The 25,839-nt window shown below is 38.8% G+C and overlaps 2 protein-coding genes across 6 annotated transcripts in view; one reads left to right on the top strand and one right to left on the bottom strand.

Annotated features, from left to right (window-relative positions):
• LOC144022177 (low-density lipoprotein receptor class A domain-containing protein 4-like) overlaps window positions 1–13,781 on the top strand; it is a 195,324-nt gene extending 181,543 nt beyond the window's left edge. For all 4 annotated transcript variants that reach the window (XM_077526748.1, XM_077526749.1, XM_077526750.1 and 1 more), the window contains 2 exons: window positions 682–732; window positions 6,248–13,781. In XM_077526748.1, the coding sequence (XP_077382874.1) occupies window positions 682–732; window positions 6,248–6,805 (609 nt within the window). In that variant the 3' untranslated portion in view covers window positions 6,806–13,781. The remainder of the gene's footprint in view (window positions 1–681; window positions 733–6,247) is intronic.
• Window positions 13,782–19,112: 5,331 nt separating this feature from the next.
• LOC144022916 (uncharacterized protein C18orf19 homolog A-like) lies at window positions 19,113–23,878 on the bottom strand. 2 transcript variants are annotated; one of them, XM_077528119.1, is made up of 5 exons: window positions 23,727–23,878; window positions 22,563–22,711; window positions 22,248–22,496; window positions 20,161–20,272; window positions 19,113–19,705 (listed from the first exon to the last, which is right to left on the bottom strand). In XM_077528119.1, the coding sequence occupies exons 2-5, from the start codon at window positions 22,670–22,672 to the stop codon at window positions 19,424–19,426; spliced, it is 753 nt and encodes a 250-aa protein (XP_077384245.1). In that variant the 5' UTR covers window positions 22,673–22,711; window positions 23,727–23,878; the 3' UTR covers window positions 19,113–19,423. The 2 variants fall into 2 exon arrangements, with proteins under 2 accessions (XP_077384245.1, XP_077384244.1); XM_077528118.1 differs by having other exon boundaries at window positions 22,248–22,711.
• Between the last annotated feature and the right edge of the window lie 1,961 nt (window positions 23,879–25,839).

Here is a 25,839-nt window from a genome sequence, read left to right as displayed (position 1 = left end):
CATCATACTTTGTAAAAGATTGACCTGTTGGTCTGGTGCCTTCATCATCGCTAAGCACCAAATAGTAGCTCTGCTAGCAGATTTATTTATTTTTTTGCTTTTGTTCAGTTCTTTCAAAACATGAATTATTTTTGCAAAAGCAGCCAAGATTGACAAAAATACTCAAAATGCAACATCAGAACCTTACACCAGCCAAAATAATAGTGTAAAAACGAGCAGTTTAAAAACGAGCCTTGCTGGTTTAGTTTCGTGAAACATCCTCAGTGCGGAAATAATTTGAGGTCACTATGTATCAAAGCAGAAAACAGTTATTTGGGTGGCTGCATTACTTTGTTGTCACTTCCATGCTGCCTCTCTTTCATGTGGCGAAGATCACGTCTGCATGTTCCTTGTGGCTGAAAAGGGCAAATATTTAGTTTTGTTTTCAGCTTTTGTTGCGCTGCAATTTGTTCTAGTTAGCATTTCTTTCGTTGCCCTTTTTGCAGAAACAAAATATCTCGTGATTTCACAAGACAGACATTTCAGGGTGTTTTTTTTTTTGTTTTTTTTTAGTATGTGAATGTGTCACATGTATTATCTAAACACTTTGTCAACATTAGGAAAAGAGAGTTGTAGTTTCAGTTGGTGATTTGATGACAAAAGATGCATTGTCATTGTCTTTCTTTGGTTGTGTTTGCGTAGGATGGGTGCCTGTGGCCATCAGACAGCAATTCGCGACAAGGAGCCTCAGAGGTAACACATTGCGACACTGAACTCTCCTGCACCTAGACTACCACACTGTGTGTGGAGGCAGACACAGCCTTGAAGACAAACTCAAACAACTTTCTGAAAAGACAACAAATTGACCGAATTGGTATTTTCCCACAACAGCATATTCACTTGTACACAAACACCAATATAGACGTCAAGTTCACTGATTGACATTGTCAACACTATGGATAGGTAGAATAACTACATGTGTGGATTTTTTTTTCTATCATGAATAATTGTGTTGTACAGTGGCCATTGGATTTCACATTACAATACTGGGCTTTAACAATTTTCAATTTTCTCCCCAACAATGTAAGCTATCTGCATTTTGAATCTATGGAGAAAGGAGACACCTCAGGCCCAACTAGAATTTAATCAGCTATTTACTTTTGTGTTTTGTGAGTCTTCTGTTGTTGCTTATGTTACCCAACCAGAGTTGGAGTTGTTGGAAACGTTTGCTCAGGAATGACATAATAAGGCAGTCCAAACTTTTGACGCAGACGTGACATGTGGAGGTTTAATAAATGTAACCTCAATGACATCAGATATGTCTCACCGAAAAATAAACAAATACAGCAACAACAACAAAAGACAATAAAAGTGTATATTTTATTTTGTTGTTCTTAAAGGGGGTTAGTCACATCCCCCCCCTCCCGCCCCCAAATATTCTATACATTATGTTGTATGAACTAGCCTAAACACAGCATTCTGATTCATATTGTGTTTGTTGAATATGAATTAGGCAACAAAATGCAACCGTTTTTTGTCCATCTCTGGGGGTGGCCATTTTGACTGAATGACATTGCAGTTGCTCAGGGCTTCAGGTAACGACCAATCACGGCTCAGCTTGCTAACGTCACATGACCGATTTCTGAAAGCAGGTGAGCCGTGATTGGTCGTTATCTGAGCGCTGAAACAACTGTGATGTCATTTTCAGTTGACAGCAAGTGACAAAATGGCCTCCCCCTAATCGGTTTAGGCAATAAATTGACTTACGTCATTTGATTAATCGTCATTTTAAAAATGAGCTAAATCATGAGTTTGAGGTGATATATACAATCTTTTCTTCTTATGGATTATTTAAAGCTGTTGTTCTTAAACTCTGTTGTATCCCAAATGTTATTGTGAGTTGTAATTTTTCACAATAATAATACTAATACTGGATGATGTGATTTACAAAACGTGTTTACAGCAGTTACTAACTACTTGTGGAATTTAAGCAAGTAAAACATAAGATGATTAGCTTTTTTTTTTTTTTTGCACAAGCTATGAATGTTAAGTTTATGTTAAAACTTGTTTAAGATATATTTAAAATATACAAATATTTTATTTCAAAAACATATTTAAAGTATACATTATTGTTGTCTGAACATATTGAACAGGAATTATTATTTTAGTTAATGAAACCTTGAAATAAATGTTTGTTATTACTTTGATTAAAATCGATTAAAATTAAAATAATCCAGAAAGACTGGGGGGGATTGCTGAGATTTTATTTTTTATCGGCCATATCGCCCAACCCTAAGATGAATAAAAATGCTTTTGGGTTGACTTTTACGTAGGTGTCATGTTAAATCAGGGGTGGCCAAGTTTGGTCCTCGAGAGCCCCTATCCAGCCTGTTTTCCATGTTTCTCTCCACTAACACACCTGATACATGATCAGGATCGTTATCAGGCTTCTGCAAAGCTTGCTGATTAGCTGATCATTAGATTCAGCTGCGCTGAAGGAGGGAGACATGGAAAACAGGCTGGATAGGGGCTCTCGAGGGCCGATCTTGGCCACTCCTGTGTTAAATTGTAATGAAAATTGTTGCAATAGAATTTATATTTTAACTTTATTGTTCTGAGAAAACATCTTTAGTTAGTCATTTCTGCCATTTGTAATTGTACAAACCTAGATGTGAGATTATTAACTCTTTTCATACAATATGTCTGAATGAATCACCAAGAAAATTGGTTACCATGGTCAAATTGTTCACTTTAGCCAGGACACAAATGTATTGGCATCCCCGATGCGGTTGCTTGTCAATGTTTAATCAACAAGGAATGCTTTGCAAGCAGCGCCAGATACAACCATGGCACCGCTTTCCAAATCACATCAAGTCTGGCATGTCCTCAAAAGACAGACAAACGCCAATCTAGTCTCTGTGACCGTTGATCTGTTTGCTTCGTGGCGCCCGTGCCAGATGGAGCCGCTTGCAAACGACGACGGGAGGCGACATACTGGGAATATCACAAACAGCCGCCGAGGGATTCAAACACATGATTATGACAATGATTATTGACTTGTTGCAAAGAGAATGGGAAGTTCCACCGGCTGATTTTTGGCTAGCTTTTGTCTCCACAGACGCATTTGGGTCGGGTGCCCTTACTGGCACCCAAAAGCCTTCCGTGTCAACAAATATTAAACAATGGGAGGATCTTAATAGTGTTGGTGTTAAGCGCTAAAGGCCATGGAGCGTGCGTGTGTGTGCGCGTGTGCGTTTGGTGCGTCATTAATCAGCAGCACCTCCCCTGACACTGTCTAGACAGCCGTCTGAGAGCTGCCCTGCTCTGCTGCGCTCTGCTCCCTCCATCAGCTCTACACCTTTCCACCCCCCCCACCACCCACCCCCGTCTATCAATCTGTCTAGTCTGCTTCTATTCTTCTTGCTATTTTTCTCGATTCCATCTCTTATTTCCTCCTTTGTCTCTCACCTTTGTTTCTGCTTGCTCTCCGTTTGCGGTTTGCGTGTCTCATTAGCTTTTATTATTTTACTTCCATTGTGCTGTCTTTCTCATATTTCAAATAGTCTCAGCCTTTACTGTGCTCCTCATCCTCGCCGATGACACCCCCTCCCCATATCATTTTCCAGTCATCCGTCCTCTAACCTGTCTGTGGGGGTGTGTATGAGACAGTATGCTTAATTGAAATGTGTTCCCTCTGAAAACAGTTCACCAAATTGGTGAGAAATGACAAGGGAGCCCAAATGATGTGAAAGTATTGCTTTTGTATTTGTTCACATCTCCCCAGCAGTCTGATTTTGTCTGTTGCAATTGGTACTGCAACATACTTGTAACAGGTTAGCTGGATGCAATGTTACTTAGATGTTGTGCATTTTTGTTGAAAATGGCAAAAATAATACCAAGGGCAGTTCAATTAACATATTTTACTGATTAATTCGAGTTGTCAAGCCCATATTTATTTAAAATATTTTTAAGGGCTTTCGCCAATGTGCATCACTTGGTTTAATAACATGGCTGTTGAGTGGAGCTACGTTATTAAAGCAAAATCAGTGTTGCCAAATTAGTGTTTTGTTTTTTTCCTCAACCTCTCTTGCCACCATTTAAAAAACAAAATACGACGACAGACTTTATTTCAAACATGATGTCGACATATTCGCAACTTTCCAAGCTCCAAATACTTTGCCGGGGTTGTTTGCCTCACATGATAACAGACTGGAGGACGATGTTTTTGTTTTGTTTTTTGGCTCCCGAAACCGATTCTGATACCAAGCAGTCTCGGCCGATACCAGAGTTGTTGTTTTTTTTCTCAACATGAAAAAGGTGTCCTGCCATTGGTTCAGAGCATTCAAGGGGCAATAGGATATCTTAGATTGACTTGCAGTGAAGATGTCACTTATCAGTGACATAACATGATATCAGTGGAATTAATGGTATCGGCATGTTACTTGTTAGTCGTCACCGATACCGATACCACTGTTTTAATGCAGTATCGGGGCCTCTGTCGATATCAGTATCGGTATCGGAACAACACTATTTAAAATGTTAATGTTATTATTCATGAATTATCATTATTAAGATTTGAGTTTAATACATGTTTACAAGGTAAAACTTATATGTAAAATATTTTTTCCATTGTTGTTGTTTTTTTTTTTTATAATTATTAGGGGTGCACCAATCACAATTTTCTGGCTAATCATGATCCCCGACTTTTACAGTCTGACCTGCCGATCACAATTTTATACATAACCAACAGCATAAACCTTCAATATTACAGTCTTGTTTTATTATAAAACATAGAATAATACCTGTGTAACAATACAACAATTGGATTATTTAAACTACATCTGAAACAGTTGTTTCAAATAAAAATGAACAGCCTATTAGTCATCTCAGAGCAGAAGAGGACAATGGCTGACTTTTTCAGACCTCTGCGGAGGGACATGAGATCGGTTTTATTTATGAGATCGGCCAATCAACGCTTCCTTTCAAAATGAAGGAAATCAGTACTGATGCCGATCAATTAGTGCACCCCTAATAATTATTAAATGTTTCAAAGCTTATTTGGTATTGAAGAAATAACAAATCCGTTTTTTTTTTTTTTACAAATGCCATTAATTGCTTTAAAGTGATCGTTTGGATTTTTTAACATGAATCTCCATTTCACTCTCACCTCCAGTGTGTGCGATCAGCACTAACTTACCCCTGACAGTATTCTGTGACACGAGTTCTGGTCCGGTGTTGGTCGAGAGGAAAATAGTCCAGCAAGCTGGCTGGGGTCACGTCGCCCTGTAGACGGCTAATCGACGCTCTGCAGCCAGCTGATCCTTCCGGTAGAAGTTGTTTGTCTTTTCGAAGGCAGAAGGATCCGATGGCTGCAGTGCGTCAGTTAGCCCTCTACAGGGCGCCGCGCAGTGATACGAACAAACAGAAAAGTAGTGGCTGGCGGTAATGGCGTCTGACTTTTTTCAGAAAAGGAGTATTGTGATGGAAATGTATCACTCTTTTGAATACAAATAGTTTTTAGAAGAAAAACGCTTTTATTTCCGTGACCCCAGCCAGCTTGCTGGACTATTTTCCTCTCGTCCAACACCGGACCAGAACTCGTGTCACAGAACGCTGTCAGGGGTAAGTCAGTGATGATCGCACACACGGGAGGTGAGGATGAAATTGAGATTCGTGTTAAAAAATCCGAACGATCCCTTTAAGTGAATAGGAAAAAGATTGAAATCATATTTTTGCAGGTAGGGGAAAAAAAAATGTTTTTAATTCAAGGCCATAACCCAGTCCTAGTTGATATAATATTGGTCTGTCTCCCAGCATGTCTAGAAGACTTTTGGCGACTGCCACTTTTTATTTCCTAAAACGTTGTATTAACCAGGAAACCACTTGAAATTGTTTTCCGTTCTCACATATTTTAATCCATTTGTCGCCAACAATGCCAACAGCAGTTGAATTTGCAGCTTTCATTTCTATTGAAATTGTTAAAAGTACAAACTGTCCTTTTCTTCCGCCGTTTAGTTGTTGCCACAATTTGTTGTGAATTGATTTTTACCTGCGAGTGCACAAAGCTTTTGTGTTGCCTCTTATTTCCTCTGCCAAGGAGGAACGCGAGTGGTTCTATTTTGATCGCCGTTTGTCCATTAGCACAAAGACTTAAAATGTACAACAGAGTTTCATGAAACTTTGCCAGATGACGGTTGCACGTGCCCATGAGATCTTTGCTGCATGCTTTCTCTTGGTCTTACTAAGGCAGCCATTTTGTGTGTCTCAGGTGTTATACGCCCCCCAGGCCAGGGATCGCTTCACCGCTCCCACCTTCATGCACAGAGACCGCTTCAGCCGCTTCCAGCCCACCTATCCGTACCTGCAGCACCAGATCGACCTGCCGCCCACCATCTCGCTGTCCGACGGCGAGGAGCCCCCGCCCTACCAGGGGCCCTGCACCCTGCAGCTCCGCGACCCCGAGCAGCAGATGGAGCTCAACCGAGAGTCGGTGAGGGCGCCGCCCAACCGGACCATCTACGACAGTGACTTGATCGACATGGGCGGCGGCGGAGGGGCGGGCGGGGGGCCCAACGGTCCGAGGCCGCCGAGCAGTAACTCGGGCATCAGCGTGGCCAACTCGAGTATCCACGGACGCATGGAAGCCCCCCCGCCCGCGTACAGCGAAGTGATCGGCTCCGCGTTCTTTCTTCACCAGCTAAGCAATAACCAGAGGGTGGGGGAGGGCGGGGGGCCCGGGAGCAGGATGATCCAGCAGCAGAGCCAATCAGAAAGCACAATCGTACCTTCCAAGACGAAGGACGGCCAACCAGAGGATCTGGTGTGAGGAAAAGAAAAGAGTGAGCGGGACCACCCAAAGACTCGGGTCCCGCACGCTCGCTCTCGGTCCTCCGTCCTCACTCGCGTGCACAACAGACAGCAGCTTCTACAAATCAAGCAAAGAGCGGAAGTAAGTTTGGATTTTTGCTTTCGGCCTCTTTTGGATGTTGCTAACTGGGGCAGGATTTTGCTGTGCATGGAGTCTTTTTTTGTTTGTTTGTTTTGTTTTTAACAGAAAACGTTATAGGACACAGATTGATTTTTTTTATATATATATATATAAATCCTCGCTCATCCTCGCTGGTGGCAACCTTATCTCCAGGGATGGAGGAGGATGTTTTTTTGTTCCACTTTTTTGGACCGGGATCTGTGCACAAAGCCAGGATTGAGAATCAAAGGACCTAAACAAAACAAGTGACACACACACACACAACTCAAATCTTAGTGCCAAGGTTCACGAGGAAACAAAACACGGGGAGAGGAAAAAAAGACCGACTTTGAAAAACAGAAGTTATCTAAAAGTTGCACTATCTTTTTGTTGCTAAAGAGGGAAATGATGTTGAATTTCGATTTCTGTTTCACAAAATGGACCGAGTGACTGAAGTAGAGCTCCAAAAGGTGTTTGGGAGCAAAAACCAAGTATTATAAGCTTACGTCCTTCCTTTTTCGAAGGGTCAAGAAATACTTGCACCCGGCCTACCACATCTCGGTCTGCTTTCACCACAGGCACAAAGAGACCAGATTCCAACAAGTCCGCCAATGCTTCATTTGTTGATCGGGCGGCTGGGTGAACGCTTCATGGATTTCACGTAAGGGATGTTCCATACCACTTTGTTTTAGACCACTATATCGGTACTCAACTCGAGTGGTCACTGATACCATCACAGAGTACCGATATTGCTGCTATTTTTGATATATAAAAATTCCCCCCAAAAAACAATAACAGATCATTTTAAAGAAATACCTACATATCGCAAAATAGCATTTTCTTCCTTAACTAATTTGCTCCCAAAACATATAAATACGTTCTATTTTAAATGTATTAAGTGTCCCAAAGACGTATTTATATGTTGTTGTTTTTTTTTTTTAAGAGCATACAGCAGGCTTTGATGCAGCCTTTCAACTGCAGATAATGGATTAAAAAATGGTAGTAATTACAAACAGCCAGCAGTTGGCAGCAGAGTATAAGAGATCAAAGAGGGCTGTGATGAAAACAAGCTCTTTCCCCACAGTTCTAAGCAGATCAATGAATAATGATGAAACTTAGCTGTATTCTAATGCTAATTGCTGCAAAACAGAAACAGGTAGAATTTTTTTTTTTCCTGATTAAAGAAGAGACTTTAATCTTTCTTTTGGTAGGTTCCATGTTTTTATAGCAATAGAACACAATATTGTGTGGGCATTGCAAAATTAGTCAAAATCCAGTAAAACAGCCGGGAACAAAGGGGGTTGCTTCAGTGAAAATGGTTGGGAGTGAATGATTTAAAATTGCATGAAATAAATGGCAATTTTCTGTTCTTCTAAGTTCTAGTTTATGACCGTAAAATGGCCACAAAAGATTGGCCACCATCGCGAATACTGATACTTTGAAATAAGGCCGAGTATCGGTACTCGGCCATCCCTAATTTCAAGTTAATTGAGTTTTAAGAATTTTATTATTATGGGTCCATCAGTAATTGAAAAAGTCATTTAAATCAATGTAAAAAATGTTATGTGGATCTGCCCAAAATTGAGTCTACTTCTTTTGCATCACCATGCTCACTTTTAAACTAATTTATGCTCATAAAATGTCCACCCAGCTGCCTGCTCATAGCAGAGCCCCGCCTCCTGTTTCCTGTCTGAATCAACCCAGCCGTGAAACTGGTGATTTAAAAAAAAAAAAAAAAAAAAAAAAAAAAGCTCCGCCCGCCATCATATCCGCAATCGCCAATCAAAGCAAGACGACATAGTGAAAATTCCTGTGGACGTCAAAACAGCCTGTGGTGGAAGTCCAAGGGCTACGGGGGGGTTGGAGGGGCTCCTTTTCTGAAAGGGAGAACAAACTTTTTAAAAATGTCGCCTTTTTCTCTGCTCATTGTTGCCTTCTCCTCTACTCTTGTGCTTTCTCTTTTCTTGAGCTTGTTTTCATTGGAAGCATTCAGTGTCCTCTCCCCACTCCTCCACTTGTTTTTTTTTTTTAACAGTGTCCTTTGGCAAACACTCATCTTTAACCTCCTTCGATCTATGTGAGAAAATGCTGAGTCGGCCAAGCCCCTTTAAAGCGGCGACTGGGTCTGCTTGAGCACCGGGCTCGTCCAGTCGCCCGTTTCCTTCTGGCTGTGTTGTGTGCGTGTGTTTATCAGTGAGACCTTTTTAACAACACAGAAAAGCACTTAATGTGTCTACTGAAGCAAAGTGTGTGTATGCGTGTACATGCTTGTGTGCTTTTTGGCTGCTTTGTCTAACTTTCGACATTCAAGGACATTTGGCACTTGTCCACATTAGCGCAGAATTAATGAAGCCTTCATTAGAATTCAGAGTGTCACTTTACAAAGCCAGAGGTGCATGATGGGAGCGATTATAGTTCAATTAAAACACACGCACACAAAAAACCTGCAAGCCGCAGTCCAATCCAGCCTAAAGGTATAAGCAGCTATCATGTGTTTCATTTCTCTGTTTTCAGTGTCAACATGGCACATGAAATGTGGGCAAGCAGGAATTTTCCACATGGAGCCTCCTCTCAGAAAACAAAACAATTGACACACTCTTGATAATAATTTTTATAACCTCACTCGTCTAAACATGTCATTCTGATTCATATTACATTTGTGGAATATGAGTTATGAAGCAAAATCCAGCCGTTTTTATCCATCTTGGGGCGGCCATTTTGCTACTTGTTGTCGACTGAAGATGACATCACAGTTGCTCAGGCAACGACCAATCACAGTTCACCTGTTTTTTTTAAGCTGAGCTGTGATTGGTTGTTGCCTGAGCGACTGTGACGTCATTGTCACAAAATGGCTGTCGCCTTATATTGTTAAAACCGGCTGGATTTTGCTGCTTTAACTCATATCCCACTGATGCAATATTAACCAGCATACCGTATTTAGACTAATGGAACTGCATAGAACATAGATTTTCAAGATTTCTGTTTTTATTTTGGTTTAACATAGTAATCTCACTTGAGAACATCAACACTGTCCTCAATACGTTTTTTGCCCTACGGGGCAAGTCGACATCTGTCCAAAGACTGCAACTGCAACATCCAGATCAAGCGGTCGATCACGTCAAACTACACGGGGGTCCTCCATTTTTATAGCATATAAAGTTATAATGCGCCATTCGTCACCCTCGACGCTTCGGACCATCGTAAATTGAGGGGAAGATTCTTTCTCCCTTTCATTTCACCTCATACAACACATATTCCAAAGTGTCAGCATGGCGGCCTTAATGAACTGAGACGCGAGTTCAAGTCATGCTAAAGTGCTAAATGTCATCCGTTTGAATGAAGGCCTTCTCATTCTGTGCGTGTGTCGTGTGTATGTGCTACATTGCTGCTGCTATTGCTGCTACTGCAATTTTTTTTTTTTGTTTTTTTTGTTTTTGCTACTGCTGCTTGTGGAGCCGCTAAACCCTTTTACACCCTTCTGCCCATCTTTTCCCTCAATCCATCAAAACAGAACAGAGGTCTGAACCTCCGCAGTCAAAAGTTTCCGTATCGGGACCAACATTGGAATTAGCTTTGTTTTTTGTTTTTTTGTTTTTTTTGATTGTCCCAAAATGTTTGTGGGCCTTTGACTGGGGGTGTCCATTTGTTTTGCTCGTTTCCTATCTTCTTCTGTCTACTCGTCATGGCTTGTAAATGGGGGAGACAAAGATGAACTTTATGTTTTCTACAAGGAGGTTTGCATGTTACAATTATGTGAGTTTGGAAAAAAAGGTGCCTAATGTTCATGTTTGAGCAGACCACATCAGTCCAACTGCTGCTTTGGAGTCTTTCCAGCTGCTTTATTGAGGGGGGGGCTTCAATTGACATGTTGAATTCACGTCCAAATATAATGTGCAAACAAATAAAATAAAAATGCTCCACATAAACACTTCAATCAGAATGATGAAACAGAATCAGAATCATCTGATCTGCGCATGCTCTGCCTTGATCTAATTGCGTTTGTTTACGCACTTTAAAATGGTGGCTTCTTAGTAAGAGCCACAGACTTATATACGACTGGACTGTCAATCGGACCCTCGCAGCTGAAGCCAGAGGGCAGTCATCTTATGTTGCCACTTTTACTGACAATTTATTATTATTTTTTGTATATATATATATATTTTTTTTTTTGGGTCGCTAAAAACTAGGGGTGTCAAAAGTGTGTTAAATTTGAGTTACGGTAATTTAAAGTATTTTTTCTTTTTGCGTGATTAATCACCGCCGCTTACTTGGAAAGCCTGTAATGTGGGAATTCTGTCAGAACGCAGCAGACACGTCCACATCAAAATTTAGCAGTAAGGAATTGAATAATATTGAGGAGACTGGGGTCAAGTTATATTTTACAATTTTAAAAATATTCAGAATTTCACAAGTTACTTAATGTTGAAGATTAGATAGCTCTTAATATGAAAAGAAAAATGCACTGAGCTGTCACCAATGTCTTACAAATACAATTGTGCCATCTAGTGGCAGAAAATTACCAAGACAAATCAATGTCACTCGTTTTTTACAGTACAGTACATCTTTTCAATTTAAACTCAATTTTATATATTATGAAATTACTCTATCAATGACTAAAATATGCAGCCATATTTCTGAGTTTAATTTTTTTTTTCCCCACTTTTATGTTAACAAGAGTATGAAAATATAGAAAAAAAATAATTTTATTGTACATTTACAACAGATATAAAATGTATGATTAACTGTGAGTTAGCTATTACCATCATGCAATTATGATTAAAAAATAAAATAATCACCTGACCACCCCTACTTACCAGTTTTTTTGTTAGGATCCCTGTATGGAATAATAAGAGCCTCATCGACCATTCCGAGTTTATCATCTCAATATCTTGAATTCTGACTCACAGAGGTTAGATTTACATTTTACAGCATTTTTTCCCCCCTGATGGGTTTTACTTTCACTTGATTGTTGATGTCACTGATGACAAGATGATGCAGACAAATCTTTGAGTACAACCCGGAGATATACCTTTAGAAATGAACTATACATGTAAGTGCTTCTCCCAGACTTGCTATATGTCATACACGGTGTCATTTTCGCTATAGAGGCAGAAAATAACATGAAAACGCCGCAGAGAAATCAATGCATTCCAGCTAGTAGGTGGCTTTGGTGAGTGGCAACGTAAGATGGCCGCCAGTGGCTTCACTTCTCCCATTGACGAGTAACAGTCCAGTCATGTGTAAGTCAGTGCCAAGAACTTCCTTATAACTTGCTTTAAATGAAGATATTGATGTGATGTCGATCGCTTTGTCCCGCAGCTGTAACATGGCTGATGTGATTAACGTAGCGAAGCATGTAAATGTCAGATTGAGCCCCTCCACAGTAAAAGCAACTGGAACCATTGCCCAACCAGTAAGTTGACGAGCGTGCGTGCGTGCGTGTGCGGAGCAGACATAGGAACCCACTTGCACTCAAAAAAGCTCCCACCTTCGTTGTGCCTCACTTCCAACGGTGCTTTTTCAGTAGTCTGTCGTTTGTTTGTAAGGTGCTGTATATAACTTGAAGATATATTATGCACATATCCTACCCAATGGGTAGACACCACACAAATGTTGTGAATAATGTAAAATAGTGTATAGAAAGTATAAAACTTAAGATGGCAGCATCAAATTTGTAAAGGCCTACAAGTTAAAAATGTGCTTGTCTTTTTTTTTTTTAATATAAAAGTATGCTTAGAATACGATTAGAGCGCAAAAATGGCTCAATTGCGATAACTTTAATATAAATTGGAACGGAAGAGAATAAGAATGCGATGGAGGAGTTCAGAACATTCAGAGAAAGACTTCCCCACAGTTGATCAAGGAAATGTAGTCGAATGCGCATCCTTACTTGGTTTGTCTTTCTGCCAAAATGGAAACTGACAAGATACAAACTCTGATGAGCATTTTCTGTCCATAACAATGCGACACCAGATTGTCTATAACAAGAACAACATGTAAGGAAAAAGGCTCGCTCATGTGTGCTTGCGTACTCAGAAGCAGTGTGGAAGGAAACAGGAAATTTGCAGATAAATCTTTTAATTGTACTTTTGTGTTCTTTCTTTTTGTACACGATGTTGAAAATGGCACATGATATTTGAGCAAAATCTAACCTGCAGTTTTTTTCTTTACAGACATACTGAAAAATACTCCACTGAACAATAACAGCAGAGCATGTTCATTCTTCTTTCTAATCTAGACAATGTACATAGCAATGCGCCGTTTTCTCTTGAAAGCACCAAATAAGTGGCAGTCGTCTCTCTTGTTCAACTCTGAATGAAAAGTGCTGTTAGCGCTACACGTTCTCTTTTGTTGTTTGTTTTGTTTGTTTCCTGCACTAGCTTGAAGACCTAACTTCAATTTTGACTGATTTTTCTTTTGGAATTCTGCGCGGCAAGCTCCTTATACTTCCTTTTTAATTACAAGTTTGGTCTCAAGATGTTTCAAAAAGAATAACGTCAAAATCGTCTCGTTTTCGTCATTGTCAGTCATGACGGTTACTATTTGGCGTCATCGGTTTGCTTTGTTTGCAACTATACCTTCTTGTTTCCACAGCCTGCCCCGCCTATCCCTGCGTGTGTGAAAGTACGCGCATTTTTTTTTTTTTTTTTTTAAAGCAATTGTGATGTACTAGGTTTTAGGCCTAAGGTCTGTTATTGCAATACTTTTTACAAAAAAAAGACAAAAATAATTGAAAAAAAATGTTGCTCTAAGTGCTGTTGTAGTCAAAAATTTTATGTTTGTAATCATGCTGTAGTCAAACTACAGTGTCAAATAAATAAAACTTTTAAAGTGGCTTATTTTGTGTGTATTTTTCTTTTTTATGGGTTAGTGTTACGAATGTTGTCAAGACTTGCTGCGGTGAGTCTTAAAGGGATAGTTCGGATTTTTCTGACATGCATCTCTATTTCATCCTCACCTCCAGTGTGTGCGATCATCACTGACATACCCCTGACAGCGTTCTGTGACACGAGTAAAGTGTTTTTCTTCTGAAAACTATTTGTTTTCAAAAGAGTGATACATTTGCATCACAAAACTTCGCCCTAAAAAAAAAGTCGGACTCCATTACCGCCGGGCACTATTTGTCAGTTTGTTCGTATCACAGCGCAGCTGATAGACGCATATTAATCTACAAGTTGGTTGTCTTTTTGAAGGCGGAAGGGCTGATGCTAATTCTGATGTTTAGTAAGATAAAATTCCAAACGAAAATTCCAAACAAACAAAAAAAAGAATAAAGTATTTATTTTTCTGGCCCTTGATTAACTCATTCGCTGCCTTTGACAAGTATACTTGTCAATTATATATATTTTTTGAGTGGGGATAACAGCCAACCACCGGTAGATGACATCATTGCCCCTTTTTATACGAAATAAACACAGTTTGAGAGTCCATGTGAGTAATGGCTGTTATTTTGTGCAACCTACATTTTTCGACTGTCAATTATAAAAGATGGGACGAGGCAAAAAGTAAAGAGTCTATTCTGTCATTTGATAGATTCGGTTTTTATATAATTATTGAACGTAATATCGCATTGGTATTGAACATTTTTACATTTTCTAAAATGGCTGGCAGTTTTGGACTCTACAGTTATCATCTTTTCTACATTTTTGTCATCTTTGAAGGTTGAAGTCACAAGCCTGTTTTGCTAATGTAACGAGTAAAAAGCACATGATACCTGTTTTCAAATGTGAGTAAAAGTAAAAAGTTACCTAGGTACAAGTGTCAGTACATCCATGTAACTTGTCACATTATTTAGCTAATTTCATAATTTACACATGGCAGCACAGTGGAAAAGTGGTTTGCACATCTGCCTCGGAGTTCTGAGGTTAAGTCTTTGGATCCAGTCTCAGGCCTTCAAGTGTGGACTTTGCTTGCTTGCTCAGCTTTCTGCGGTTCCTCTCGTCACTTCTTGAATCTTGACATGTTCCAAAAGCTTCCATGAAGACTCTAAAATGAAGTAAATGTCCAAGTTTAATGAGAAAACTCAGATTCTGCCTCAACTCTCAATCCAAACTTACTAAAGTGCTGCTGTCAGTGAGCTGAGTTAAAGTTTTTTTTTTTTTTTCTTTTTCCCAAAACACAGCAAATATGCTGATTTGTTCTGTGTGATACGCAGCCTTGTGTTGTGAAGGTCAAATCCAGGCTACATTAAAAATCAAACTCTTTCTCACTGCGTGTTTTTTGTTCAACAGTCTGGAGCATAGATCCTCTTGAGCCAGAAGCAAATGACTCCCACTGCCCTTTAAAGTAATGATATGCATAAAAGCATACGTCTTGGTATATTATTCAAGAGCAACACAGACTTATTTATAGACAGAGCCCATCTGGCAACTTGTCATAACATTCAGAGGAGTGAAACAAAGTTAATGTTCAAAGTACTTCCACTCACTTGTCTTGTCTGCAGAGGGAAAAGGTGGGCATAGCCCCGCCTCCTGTCCGCTCTGTAACCTTCTGCGGCAAAAGAAGGGAGGAAAAAAAAAAAATGCTGCGAGGAGCACAACAACTCTGTTGCTGTTCACATTCCTCCTTAGTTTGCCCTTTTTCAAGTAGGACACACAAACAAATCCTTTCAGCTACATCTTGGCCACACTACCTGAGCTTCAGGGAAGTTCCTGCTTTGTTGGTCATGATCAAAGAAAGAACTTACTTCAAACATTTCACAAGGAAATGGAAATGATCACTTCTATAATCAAAAATGAGCATATTAATTGACACTTTTAGTAACATTTCAACATTATTTACACTTGTACTAATAAATGAGGAATACCCCAACTGACTAAGCTTTAGTATTCTTTGCAGCTTATTCCAGAAAATAGTTTTGTTTTGTTTTTGTTTTTTTTTGTTTTGTTTTTTTTTGGGGGGGGGGGGGGGGTGACATTTTGACAGTTTTTCATATCCATCCAGGCTTGAGGCCAAGACTGACTTTGTGTTTACTTGTCCTCCTGGTATCACATATGGCTCTTTAGTCCCTCTTCTTGGCTCCCTGTGGATCGCAATCAATAATTAGTAGAAATGAATGTTTTTTTTTCATATTTTTTTTTATTTTTTAGCTAAAATATTCTTTAAATGAATTGATTTAGATTTTTAAAAAATATCAGTAATAATAATTAAATATTCAAAAATGTCAGTCCAAATTCTTTACGTTGTCAGAGCAAGAGATGAAAGGTAGATGAAAAAGTGTTTTTTTTGTTTTGTTTTTTTAATGACCTAAAAATGTCCTAAAAGTGACCATAAAATGTCCAAAAAGGAAGAGGAAAAGGAGAAATTTACCATAAACAGTCCATGAAATTGCCAAAAATGTCAGAGAATTGAATTAAAAAGGCAGAAAAGAACATGCTCAAAAAGTAAACACAAAATGTCAAAAAATAATAATAATAAATCCTAAAATTACCATAAAATACCTTTGGAATTGCAAAGCAAAAAAAAAAAAAGTCAGGAAAAAAAAGACAAGAAAACATTAAAAATTATATGATGCCCAAAAACTAAATAAGAAATCCCAAAAATTACCATAATGTGTTTATAAAATTGCCCCAAAATGCAGAAAATTCATTCAAGAAAAGGATGAAAAGAAAATGTTCAAAATAAATTGTCAAAAATGTTAGAAAATTGATAGCAAAAAGGCAGGAAAAAATGTCCAAAAATAGCCATAAAATGTCCAAAAAGGGAAGAAAGAGAGGCAGAAAATTTTCTATGTCCAAAACGTTGCCAAAAATGTATGAAAAATGAAGTATGCAAAATTACAAAAACAAACCCAAAAAGGTAAGAGGAAGGGTAGAAGAAAATAAATGTGTACATTAGACTAACACTAACATCATTTCTTTCAAGGCAATCTTCAAATGTTTTGCAGCTCCAGACACATTTTTGTTTATTTATTTTGACCTAAAATGGCTATTTTGACCCCTGTCCTAGAGGTTAGTTAACTTAGCTTATGTTTTATGAAAACGTAAGCCTAATGTTGATCATGATAGTAGTACTTTGAGAGTTCAGTATTATTTTATGAGGCATTTGATACGCTTCAGAACAACTACTTTAGTGCGTTCAGTGCAGCAGTCCACGTTGAGAAGGAATAGATGCAGGAACACTGCATCCTAGTGGCGACTGATGGATGAACAGCTCATATTGACTTAACATATGTTAAATAAAACTTTAATAGATTCATGTATGCAAAAAATAAATTCAAATAATTTTGGTCTGATTGTCTCCTGACCTGCGTTTCACCCCAGCCATCAGAGAAGCATCCTGACACTTGAGTCATGTTCGGACACTGACTCGCACCCGAGGGACGCGGATTGTCTTTACCCTGCGTTCCCTCGTGGCATTGCAGCACCGCTCTGTCCTCTTTGTCATTCCCCCAATGTGGGGGCCGACAGGTGCTTGTGCTGGGAGTGGGGGGCACTGGACTGTATAAGCAGATCAACGAGTTTGGACAGCAGAGGTCATTTTAACTTCTCTCTCACACGTCTTTTTTTTTTTTTTTTTAGTGTATTCATTTGAATAAAGGATTTGCAAATCAATTTTATACATCCTTAATTCATTTTGGCATATAGTGTTTGTTTTTGAAGGACTACCAAGAGAGTATAAAATACAGGTTAACAAAACCGTGACCCCAAAAACTATTATTCGTTCTGAAAGGAACATTCAGAGACAGGAGAAATTCAGACGAAAAAAAAGGAAATACATGAATCTACACCATGAGTCAGCGCTGGTTGCCGTCGAGAAGCCTGACAAAAAAAATAAAAAATAAAATACGAAAACCTGTTTAAGTAGTACAAAGTACAAATTCAAGTGAAAAATTATAGTACCACTCTTGTAAAAGGCTGCCAAGTCAACCACATGGAGTTGTCGCCACATGTCAAGCTCACAACTAGTCAAGGTCAAATAGCCTTTCGGAGAGCTCAGTTAAGAACATTCGAGGTTTAATTAAAACTGTTCACAAACGGAAAAGAAGATTTTCAAAAGAGTTTATTGCTCTACAAGAGCGTACTACAGAAGGAAGTCTCTCTGGTCTTGCTTTTAGTAAGATCGCAGAACAGGAGAAACCATGTGGACATTTGTCTACAAAGCAGCTCACACAGTGCCACCAACGTCATTTCACTGAGTAAGGCCGCCATTTTGACTTGTGACATAAACTCGAAATTGTCAATAGGGTTTATTTAATAAGTTGGGTTTCAGATTGAGAAAACAAAGTTTTGATGTTCGTGATTAAACTAATATTAAAGATATGTGCATTTGTTGTTTTTGGTGAAGAAATAATTGTGAATAAAATGGTTTAAAAATGTTTTTGTTTTAAAGGAATGGAGATGTACTGTTTAGACATGTTTAAACAGTGGACAGCATATTTGACCAGAACATGGATGCGAAGTGTTGTCCAAATGAAGCTTTTATGTTGCTACTAACCGCTTTGGACAAATTGCTTCGAAAATGGGTTCAGCTGTTGAACCCTCGGTGATAGTGTCCTCTCCTGGCGAAAAGCAGGACTGCACTGAATGTTAAACATTGCTTCGAAATCGTGTTTTAAAGCCTTTTCACCTATTGTGTGTGGGTCTGGAACATATATCCGGCAATAAATGGGGTGGAGGTTGGCTCATTAATCACACAATGGTGACAAGGTATTAAGGCCTTATAATAGCTTTCCGAACGATATTGCATATGCAGTGAGTCGATGTTCCTACCATACTGAAACGGGACATAGCAGGGAAATTTGGCTTTTTACTTTCTTGTATAAAAGACATCAGCGATCTCAATTTGCGGCAGTGATGATTAAAAACAAAAGATACATATTACACACTTTTTGGTGGGTCACACAACTTTAATTTGTAGATCAAATAATTGTTTTCATCCATTGCAGTTGTGTCAATGTATTTTTGTGATTGTATATTGCTGCTTTACAGTACAATTAATCACCTGATTTTCATTCATTACTAGTCTCACTAGTTGGTCTGTATTAAATGGGTGGTCATTGTCATAAATTAGTTTTGGCTAAGCTAATATTACATATCCGTATTAGAAAAAAAAAAAAATCACAAGACACAAGGTGATATTGAGCCTTTTGAAAGTCTCCCAGCATCTTGTACATGCTTCAAGTGTGTGCTTGACAACAACCATAAGGATTTTCAAGTGTCATTCCTAGGTTGTTATATCTTTATTAACTTCCTATACATTACAAAAAGTTAAAGCTCCGATCACTTGAGCTGCTGTAAACGCAGACGCATGGGGCGGAGCCAGAAGGAAGCCGTGCCAGCAGTTTGCCAAGCTGTTGTCTGGTCTACACTTAGACTGTACTGCGCTGTGTGGCATATGTAGCACATGAATTTTCCTAATAAGTAGACAACAAGGAAAGAGCAGGCTGTGAGAGGTGACATTTACAAGACAAATGCATCTCAGAAGGGCTCCGAGGTGGCCACAAATCCTTGATCACTTCAGACCTTAATTAGATGTCTATTCATTTTTCTTCCTAAAAAACGCTTTCCCCTCAGATACTCGGTCTTTGGTTTCCTGAAGCTTCTCAGACAGCTTGTCCTTAGTCTCTTCCATTTTCTCTGAGAAGCGTTCTTTTGTTTCTTCCATTTTCTCCGAAAACCTCTCCTTTGTTTCCTCCATCTTGTCCTGGAAGTATTCCTTGACTGGCGGCGGTGTGGATAAGTAGCCGTGCTTTCGGAGGTATTGAACAGACAGAGAAGTGCCGCCCAGAGTCACCGCGTATCTGGCAGGGGTGGCGATCTGGAAGAGGACAGACAGACAGACTGGTCAGCAGATAAACATTATACTGCCCACTTGTGCAGCATCTCAATAGATTTGAAAACTGCAGGACAAATTGGGCCAAGTTCACTTTTTAATGGCTTGTATCCATCATATTCCTGACAGCTCTCAAGGAGAAACAATTGTCGGAGTGACCTCCTCTAAGACTCCAGTTCATACCGAAAGTCATAAATTAAACACCCAAGTAACTATTCTGTATCTGACGGCATAGGTCGTTAGCTAACTGCATTTAATTCCACACCCCTTTGTGTTGGCAGCAACTGTCATAATGAACCTGTCAAACTTTTACATGTTACATGTTTCATAATTGAGGACTTGGGAATGGGACCCAAATAGCATTGTTCAAAACTCACTGCACATTCTGTCATGACAAAACTTTCAATATGATTGGCAAATAAATGAATGCACTGAATTACCTTGTACAAGGCATAAGCAGTCAGAGCGTAGCCACTAGATGAGTTTCTCAATAGTCCAACAAGTGATTCTGGCATATGGATCATCTCCAGGAATTGGACTACATTCACACCTCTGGGGAAGAAATACAAAGAAAAAAAAAAAACATTGAAATTTTTGGGCACATATTCAAAAGTTTCCACACTGTTGTTTTCACAGTTATTGTATTCATACATGCACAAATGTGTATCAATTTACACAAAATCGCTCCTTTGTAAATCAGCAGCCCAGTTCAATTTGCCATGTTTGTCATACTTAATTTCAAAACTTGTTCCACCTTGAATACGACTTCCTTTGTGTGGGGGGGAAAAATACCCCTCTTGCGGTATTTTAGCCAAGAGTTGGCTCCTCTCATTGAAGTGTGATAACCATGTTATTTATTAATTTATTTATTATTATTTTTTTTTAACTTTCGACCACTCACAATATTCAATGGACCTATCCATACAGTTTTAATTTATTTATATATTTATTTATTATACCTTTTATGGACAATAAAAAGCAATAGTGTGCAATGAGCAAAACTAACTGACGTACATAAAAACACATTTTCGTTTTGGTGCTAGTGTGGTCACTTAGCAAAGACATACATCAACTCAAGCAAAACTAAAAAGTTGCTTTTTCATCCTCAGCTTTTGAGCAGAAGCCTGAAGGACTGTCTTCACTATGTTCAATGGTTAATGCCTAGGAATGTCTTTTGTAACCACCTGACTGATGCCTTCCAATAATGAGATCCGTCTGACACTATGGAAGCTTTCTAGCTTTTATAAATAGATTTCAGTTGAGTTGGATTGGGTTTTAATCAGAGCCACTTTTAAATGGTGTAAAATGTGCGTCAACTCCTATTGAACATGAGTGTAGATGTGGCTGGCAGTATAAAAGTTGTGTGTGTGTATGTACGTATGTATGTATGTCTATATATTAGGGGTGTTAAAAATAATCGATTCGGCGATATATCGCGATACTACATCGCGCGATTCTCGAATCGATTCAATAATAGGCAAAATCGATTTTTTTTTTTTTTTTTTTTTTTAGGATTCACACCTTAAGCATGGAAGAATGTTATATGAACGGAACATTAAGCCTTAATATTTTATTTTAATGCTGTTTAAACATGAAACAGATTACAACCTCTATAAGACTGAAATTTCAGATAAATAAATAATACATTTTCATATAAATCTTACACTCTACAAGCTTACTGATTAGTATTTTCTAAATTTGAATGAAAAAAAATCGCAACAATCGACTTATAAATTCGTATCGGGATTAATCGGTATCGAATCGAATCGTGACCTATGAATCGTGATACGAATCGAATCGTCAGGTACGTGGCAATTCACACCCCTACTATATATATATATATATATATATATATATATATATATATATTTTACTTGCCCTCTCAAAACTGTATATATTATTTTCAACTGACTTGCACATGTTATAAATCAAATTAATCCTGGAACATGTTTTGAAATGCTCTAGATTGGTCTCATTTTTTTTTCTTTATCTGACAAAACCCTGGCTTTGAATAGGGGTGTGTAGACCTTTTATATCCACTGTAAGTATCAAGGGCTTTTGGCACTTGGTTAATTTCCCTGGCACATCTATTCAGTGTTTAACATTGAAGAATGAGTTTCTTCACTCTTTATTCAAACAACGTGAATACGAGCGATGCAATCTTCCCAAGTATGTTTAATAGGCATTTCTGCTGGACAATGGAGGTTAATAAAAAACAGAACTTAATAAAATGTGTTTCTATTGGTTGGTTGTTTAGTTTACTTAGCTAAGTACATGGAGTACATGGAGAATACGGAGCTATCACAGAAAAAGAGATAAAAGCAGTATATAAAGGTTCAATTGTGATAACAGTAACCAAAACTATGACACGTCATATTGGTGAAAACAAAAATAAACAGACAAAATCACAGATGCAAGCGCCGAAAATCATCATTATGTATACTACTATTGATATATTGTTTTTTATGTATATAAAAAAAAAAGAAAAAAGAAAAAAGAAAAAGCTAGAAGTACATTTTGCACTTACTTCATAGCAGCATAATAGAAGGTTCCAAACCAAAATGAGGACGTGATGAGATGCACAGGGATCATCACCTTCCCATATTGTTTGAAGGTCTTCTTAAATCTCTGAGCAAGACCAATGGACTTGTCTTGAAGAGGGTCCACCTCCTCACCACCGGGCCCGTCTTTGTCTTGCTTATCTGACGGCGTCTCGGGTGAAGAAATGGACGTTCCTCCACCTGGCGGCTGATGTTTGGGCTGATGGGCCGCCATGCTGGATGGTGATGTTGAGAACCAGTGCAAACCTGCAGGGTGGGGAGGGGGCGGGCGGTGGGCGCACCTGCATGACGACTGTGGTGGGTCGTGGACAGCAACAACCGGCGCTAACCGACGCACCGCTGCCACCCTTTGCAGTGTGCCTCGAGTGATGATGTGCTGCATGAACATCATCTTTTGCCTTTTTCGATGGTTGCCACCTTCACTGACACACTGAAGGTAAGAGGGGGGAAATCACAGTATTAACATTCCAGTTCGTCTTATGAATCCCACCAGGACATGGGGAGGGGAAATGAAGAATTTTCAACATTATAGTTACTTGAGATATGAAAAAATAACTAAAGCTTGACAAGCGCCATATTTATTAATCAAATCACATCAGTTTGGTAAGTTAAGTCAGAAGTTAAGTCACTTAAATGAAAAGAGAAAAAATGAGGTAAAGGAAGATGATTGAGGTAAAGGCAATGAACCTCAATTGATTATAGACAGGTCAAGCATAATCAAAATATCAAAATTTCAGTATGCCAGTAATGAGGTATAGTACTTGCAGCTACAGAAAAGAAGTCAAAACAAATCAGTCTCAAGTTTATAAACTACAAAAGTTTACTTGTTGCCCCACTGGTTATACGACTAAGACTTTATGAAGGCACGATTTCATCATGCACGCACAACCAGAAACAAAACAAGTCATTAGGTGAACTTCAAGCTTTGACAGCTATCAGAAATGTTGATAAGACCTGCTTTATTCAGCTTTATGAAGCAGCATGCACCCATTACATTCAGTTATCAGCTAACCAAATTCACGCAGCCTATTTAAGAAGTCATCCATTGCAAATATAGAGATACATTTAAATAAGCAGATGCTATTGGTCGTAGCATTTTAAGTCGCAGCTTCCAACCGGAAATCACAGTACTGTTTGCTACCTTGACATATCTCTACGAGTTGACATTGCTCAGCTCATGTTTGGAGGACAAGAGATTCCTTTAACTCTTCAAGTGAATACAACGCGGCACAAAACTGAAGTTTTAGGCTTCGTTTGTTCATTGTACAGACACTCTCGCATGGAGTTTTATTCTCAAGGCCAAATCTCGGAAGTGCTGCCAACTTTGTGTTTTGGCTCTTGGTTTAGCACTTAGCTAGCCGCTAATTGGAGATGGAACGGAGGAAATGTCGCCCTGTTTAGTTCCTGCCCAAAATGCAATTTAATAAAGAACAGAGCTCACTTACGATTAGAGACACGCGTTGAAAGGTGCGAATAGCGCTAATCTTGAAGCCTGAAAGCCATGTCAATCTGCCCAGGCACTAGGGCGGTCAAGGACCACATTTCTGTAGCGGAAGAGAGTGCATGGCGCACGAGTACGTAACCACAGCCCGCTGTGCATCATGGGTAACGTAGTTCTCAACTTCTCTCTGACTGCTAACGTTACCGTTTCAATTTCAAACGCATGCCATGCCAATAACAGAATCAAAATCACTTTAAACTACATATTTGTCCAAATAATTATATTACTCTTCGTGTACATATTGTCTTTTTTTCCCAGCAACTCTCTGAATATTTATTTATCTTGTCCCAACGTCCTGTTAAATGTCGCCCCTGGGTGGCAATATAACCCAATATATGTGATGTGTGCCCTTCAAAAGTATTGGAACGGCAAGGTCAATTCCTTTGTTTTTGTTGGACTGTAAAAAAATTGGGTTTCAGATCAAAAGACTCAAACTCAAACATTTGACCAATCACAACAATGTTGAAGCGCTGTTGTATAGGCATACGTTCCATCAGAAATGAACTAAACTGTTTGAATTAAATTAAACTGTTCATTAGCTCAAAACATTCTAACACTGAATGCAATTTAAGACGATGAGCACTGCATCGTTATTTTTGACTGCCCACTCTTTTGCTGGGTTTAGGCAGACTTTTTCCTGTAGTAGAATTGATGATGTAATGCAATATTTCAGGTCAAAATGCTAACATATTTTTATATACAGTATAGGTGTCACACCCCAACAATTGCTCCACCACTGACATCAAAGGAGGACTTGTGGAGTATAGGCCAACACCTGTAAAAATAAATAAATAAATAAAAATAATGCAATTACATCTTAATTTTTGAAAGCCTAAGGATTAGTTGGAGGGGATGAAGAAGAAAGAGGCAGAGCAGAAAAACATGTCTAACCACCATGGCTCTTAAGGGTAGTGCAGTCTATACTGGTTGGCTGGCATCAATTCCACATACATATTTTTCACAAATCTGTTAAAAAAAATGTTGAAAAACAACTGCTCAGACTTTGTTTGCTGTTTGTGAAATGTTCTCACACACTATGTTTGCTCACATCCTCTATAAATCATGGTATGCCCCTGGTAATACTCTAAAAAAGAAACTTTTCCCCCTGCATGAACAAAAACACACTACATCTATTCAGAAAAAACAAGTAGAATTTAGGTCATCCCTGTCAAGATCATTTAAGAACAAAAGTGGTTAGTTGTGGTGCTGGAATAAAGTAGTTATTGTATCTTTGTGTGTCTGGCTAGGTAGTGGGTGGCACCAGCAGTGTATTTGTGTACTTTATTAAAAGCCAAAATAAGAACAAATGAATGCAACTTAAATTTCCCAGTTGGAACTTGTTATAGGGTTTGACTATACATTTAATGTATTCATAATTTGAAAGGGTTTGGTGCCAAAAAAAAAAAAAAATAGCAAACCTGATTTATAATGACGCAAATAAGAGCAAACACACATTATTGGTATGTGGGTCATTCCATAGTTGGAGGTCAACCGCAAGAAATTTTCAAATAACGCATCCACAAAATACAGAAATGTCCTAAACAAAATGAAATCGTAGCTGTTCTTGGTGTACTCCACCTACTACCCGAAGCCGGCTGGGATAGGCTCCTGCACCCCCTGCGACCCTTGTGAGGATTTAACGGTTAAGAAAATGGATGGATGGATTGGTATTTAAACACACAGACACACACACACACACACACACACACATATTACATAACAAGACACACTTGGGCAAGACACAAGTGGCTGAGGGCACTGATTGGTTGACACACAAGGACACCCAACAAGACCATTGTTAGGATCAATGATAACAAAACAAAACACAGACCAAGACTGACTAAAAAACAAAACAAAACTTGAGAATAAAGTCACAACAAAAAAACAAACCCATGATAGAAACAAACAAGACAAACACCCAACCCAAACCATGACAGAAATAGACCAAACACAACCCATAGAAAGCTCCATGTGACTGCTTGTTTTTTGTTTTTGTTTTTTTTCTGTTTCGACAACATATTTCTTCAGAATACTTCCTGGCCATTTATGTCAATGAA

Source organism: Festucalex cinctus, chromosome 7 (genome assembly GCF_051991245.1).
Source record: "Festucalex cinctus isolate MCC-2025b chromosome 7, RoL_Fcin_1.0, whole genome shotgun sequence".
Taxonomy (NCBI): domain Eukaryota; kingdom Metazoa; phylum Chordata; class Actinopteri; order Syngnathiformes; family Syngnathidae; genus Festucalex; species Festucalex cinctus.
The sequence above is the reverse complement of the archived record's forward strand: the minus strand, read 5'-3'. Positions and strand labels throughout refer to the sequence as shown.